The sequence below is a fragment of the Agrilus planipennis genome, unplaced genomic scaffold (genome assembly GCF_000699045.2).
Source record: "Agrilus planipennis isolate EAB-ADULT unplaced genomic scaffold, Apla_2.0 scaffold186, whole genome shotgun sequence".
In the NCBI taxonomy this organism is placed as follows: Eukaryota; Metazoa; Arthropoda; class Insecta; order Coleoptera; family Buprestidae; genus Agrilus; species Agrilus planipennis.
Window position 1 is genome coordinate 9,177 of NW_020439023.1, and position 4,628 is coordinate 13,804.

The window sequence follows — 4,628 nt, forward strand, 5'->3', positions numbered from 1 at the left end:
TCCCTGCTTTTTCTTCCCTTGCATATCAGTATTTTAAGAAGAATTTTAAGAATTAAATTATCTACTGTTTATTAATGATAATTCAAAAATGTGCAGTTGTCTATATTATTTTGAATTGAATCAATGAGATAAAAACTATTTAAATTTAATAAAAACTTTAAATGTAATTTTTACATATAAAAGCATCAGTTGTTGCACCACATGAATAGAATGTAAGTCACAAACGTGTACTGTTTTTTGACTGAATTATGGCTATAGTTAGAAAAAGAAATTATTATGTGTGTTACGTTCATGTCATTTGTTTGTGCTTTTAAGGTTCCATGTGTCGAAAATGATAAAGTGAAAGGTCTCTTCCATCTATCTCAGAAAATAGTTACACAATCGTTTGTACTATCTTCCCCAATGTTGAATTAGAACTGTTTCAATGAAAAACGACCAGAGGGATGAAATGTTATTTATTTAATTTGTAATCTTAAACCGACGTTTCGCCTTTTTGGTCGAAGGCTTTATCAAGGTAGATTACAAAGTTATTGTATTACATTAGACGGAGACATGGAGAACCTTTATTGTACAATCACCGGAATATTTAATAACAATAATAAAAACATACACAAAATCACAGACTAAAATCATAAAATAACACGCGCAATTTTAAATAATAAATTAAAGTTGATTAAATTGATTCAACTAATTATAAAAGGCATTGTTTTTTAAGGCACAGGGGAAGACGAAAAACAAATAAACACGAATGTCAAATGGGAAGCACAGCGTCTTGCAGTTTGGTTTGATTTAAATATTCATCTACGAAAGTTACTCCAACATTGGCGTTACGTGATAAATACATCATCATCATCACAAGGTCGTCAGTCTTAAGACTGGTTGAACACGCACCTAGGACAACTAGGACAACCCACATCCTTAACTATTTGCGAACAGTAATCTAATCTAGGTTTACCTTTACCCCTTCTAACTTCCGTTTCTGCCTCTAATATGTCTCTGACTAGACCTTCATGCCTAAGAAGGTGTTCTACCAACTTATCTCGCCTATTTCTTATTTACTTCTCTGTTGTCCTATTATTTCTACTACCCCTTAATTTCTAACCTTCTCTATCCACAATGTCCTCATTATTCGTATGTAACACCACATTTTGAACGCTTCTAACCTTTTCTTTTCCGCCGCGTTCACCGTCCATGTTTCGCACCCGTACAGCGCCGCATTCCAGACACATACCTTTAACAATCTTTGTCGAATTGCGCACCTCCTCATACCAAAGCCGTTTCGGATTTATGAAACACCAACTGCAATAGTGAGATGACCTCCGTGATTACCTGTTATCGGTCCTGGACTTTTTCTTTTGGGAGCACATTAAAAATAAAAAAAATGATGTTCGGAATATCATAACGAGATCTAGTTTATGTGTTGGTAATAACTGCAATCAGTTTGAATATTTACATTAATTGAGGTTATACTAATTGTTAATAGATCCTAGTTTTTTTCTTTTTTGGTTATGACTCCCATGATTTACTAGGTTTCCTTTTATTTTCACAAAAACAGATTTATGAGATTGCCTTACAAATTTTTGGAAACACCAATAAATTTGTCTTAAAAAAAGAGATCGAGAAGTTGTCCTTAATCTTTTTTTGTATCTCTTATAATATTTACTGAGTTGTCCTATACAAACGTCGAAATCTGCCTATCCTGTACGTCGATTTTTGTTTGTCTGTCGATTTGAATATAGACGGTAATCTCCGAAACTATAATCATCCAATTTCACCAATGTCTAGAATGTACCTTAATAGTGAACATAGGTTGGATATTATTCCGTTAAAATAAAATAGATTTTCGTGGAGACCAATTTTGCAGCGTAAATAATCGAAAAAAAAAAACTGGATATTCGAAACGAATTCGGCGAATACATAAAAGGAAATCGAAGGAATGCATTGATGCCCTTAGGGAACTTTCTTTACTTTCTGTCCAGAGTAAGGTATTCGTAACTTCTTCCCTACAGCAGTTCTGCCGCTGCAGGAACGCTATCATAAGTAAGTCCTTCTTCTTCTGTTTCTTGTACCGATTACACCAGTGGAACAACTTTCTACAGCAGATCCCCTTTCATCGTCATCGTCATACTCTTCTTGTTTCTGCCCACTTCTCTCACGGGGTTTCATCTTCTTCATCGCGGCCTCGCGAAATCATTCGTTAAGTGTCTGTCGAAAGTGTTTCACGACGATGAAGAGTCCGCAACACGCCACTGATAATAAATAAATATAATTGGTGAGACCGCGCCGTACACTCTTCCAAGTGACAGTTTGTAGAAATAATTTGTTAGTGAAATCGGCGCCGAGACCCGTTGAAAGTTAGTTCTTGCTTCTAACAACTGCTGTTTCTGCTTGCTGGTGGTGCAGCTTCATCCGGTGTTTGACGACTCACAAATTTATCGATCAATATGTGGATTACTAAACTAGTGAGTGATTTCTTCTTTTTTTTTCTAGACCAGCAGGATTTTGGCCAAAACGCTCATGGCTATTGTCAAGTTTTTATACAAAGTCTATACATATGCACATCTATATAGCAGACACATGATAAAAATTCACACAACACAATTTTAAAGATAATGTGAATATTTCCAATAAGTTTCGTGTTCCACTTAATACAATTAGGGAATTTACTAATAGTATAGTACATTGCTGCTATTGTTATTTTGGAGAATTCAGTTTATACTAGGTACAAAACTAACTCTAAAGCGTAATTTCGCCTAATTTTAAAATCCATTCAGTTTATATTATTATATCAACAAATAAACTAAAAACGTTCTCGCAAGATGTCAAAGTTTTCAAACGTATGCATCTATTCGACTAAAATTTATATAAAAGCTAATCCTTCCTTTAATATCTTTAAGTCCTCTCTCAGAGCAAATTCTTCAAAATTTTTAATTTTTGAAAGAAATAATGTACAATCTTCTAAATTATCATTGTGTGACTATGACTAGAGGAATATTGACAACAGTTGAAGCATAGAACTCCTGCTTAAGTAGCAAAATAAAAACATCTTGGATGTTTCAAAAATGTTATAAAGAAACATACACCATATAATAACTTTATAAAATGCATCTATTATCTTTTGTTTTAAAGATAAAGGTCAAAATATTATGTAATTTTGGGTGATGTTAAATGGAAACCATAACTGGTTGTGTTCTTCAGAATAGAAACATTTTTTTTGTAATTTAAAAGATTTTCACTAACTATTTATTGACTTGCAAAATATGTTTTGTCAAGCATTGACTTCCTAAAGTGTTTAACGAAACATATCGTGTAAATTGATACATAGTTAGTTGGTGAAAACCTTTTAAGTTGCATTAGTTCGTGTATTTTATGGATTTTTGTCAGATAAAGATCGAAACGATACAATTTTGGAAACAATTTTATGCTGGTTCACTCTAGCACATAATTAATATTAGTAATTAATTAACCTACCTAATAAATATTAACTAGCCTACACGAACTTTATATACTACAAGCTTTTACCTGCGGCTTCGTTTGTGTTCTAAATACGTGTCAAAAATCATCGAAAATACAATAATTTCATACATTTGTCCTTAAGTTCTGACCAGGATCATCAGGATAAAGCTGAACTTTCTAATTTCTAGGTTAAGCATATATATATTGATCTTTCATTATCAAGACGGAAATAAATTTTTCTATCCCTGGGGACTAGTATTTTTTTCTGGATAAAGGGTACCGTATGCTCTTTTTTGTACCCATGACAAGTTTCATGACAATAGGTTGACTAGTTAAGGCATTAAATGGTAATAAACAAACAAATACATTCGCATTTATAATATTAATTAAGATATTAAGATATTTTAAGTATTATGATTAATTCAGACATATCAACCTCCAGTTACAGTTTTTTTTTTGTAGCCAAAATTGCTTGAATCAATACCGAATCGGTAAATAAATTTTACTATGTGCATAGTTATTGTGAGAGAAAACCGATATTAATAAATAGTAAAAACTAACAACAGTAAATACATTAACTCAAATTAATACTTTTACACAATGGACTTAATGTTATACCGTTTGGATCTATGAAAGTCTATTTATAAACCATCTCTGGCAGTAAAAGACATCACGCATCAAATAAAGAATGTGTGTTAATGGTATTTCCAATCGGCAATTCTCCTTTTTTTTTTTAATTTTCTATGTGAAGCAAAATGGAAACAATTATTATGGTAGAAAGTCGACTGACGATGAACGAAATCCGATTAAAGATTTTACTTCACCTTACAATGAAACGTGAATTTATTTACGTATGTACCTATAAATTCATGTTAGGATGGTAATCTTTGACCACCAAAAATCAGCTCCAAATCACTCAATAGTTTTAAAAATTTAGAAAATAGGTAAAAATTAATGTTTTTTTATTTTTGCTCTGTTTTGAAAAAGGTGGATATTCTGAAAATTTTAAGTAGACATAGTAAATTGCTTCATTTCTGTTTTTTAAAATCACTTCAAGGAAAAAGTAATAAAATTTGTAAATATTTACATTTACAGTATTTGAAATGTTTATTTTTATTTATTTATAAGTTTGAAAAACTTGTGCGATTTCTATATATATTTTCTGTCCAGAG

The 4,628-nt window shown here is 31.7% G+C and overlaps 1 protein-coding gene across 1 annotated transcript in view; it reads left to right on the forward strand.

Annotated features, from left to right (window-relative positions):
* The first annotated feature begins 2,171 nt into the window (after nt 1-2,171).
* LOC108738275 (mediator of RNA polymerase II transcription subunit 15-like) overlaps nt 2,172-4,628 on the forward strand; it is a 22,054-nt gene continuing 19,597 nt past the window's right edge. The window contains exon 1 of the mRNA XM_025976362.1: nt 2,172-2,462. Within this exon, the coding sequence (XP_025832147.1) occupies nt 2,445-2,462 (18 nt within the window). The 5' untranslated portion in view covers nt 2,172-2,444. The remainder of the gene's footprint in view (nt 2,463-4,628) is intronic.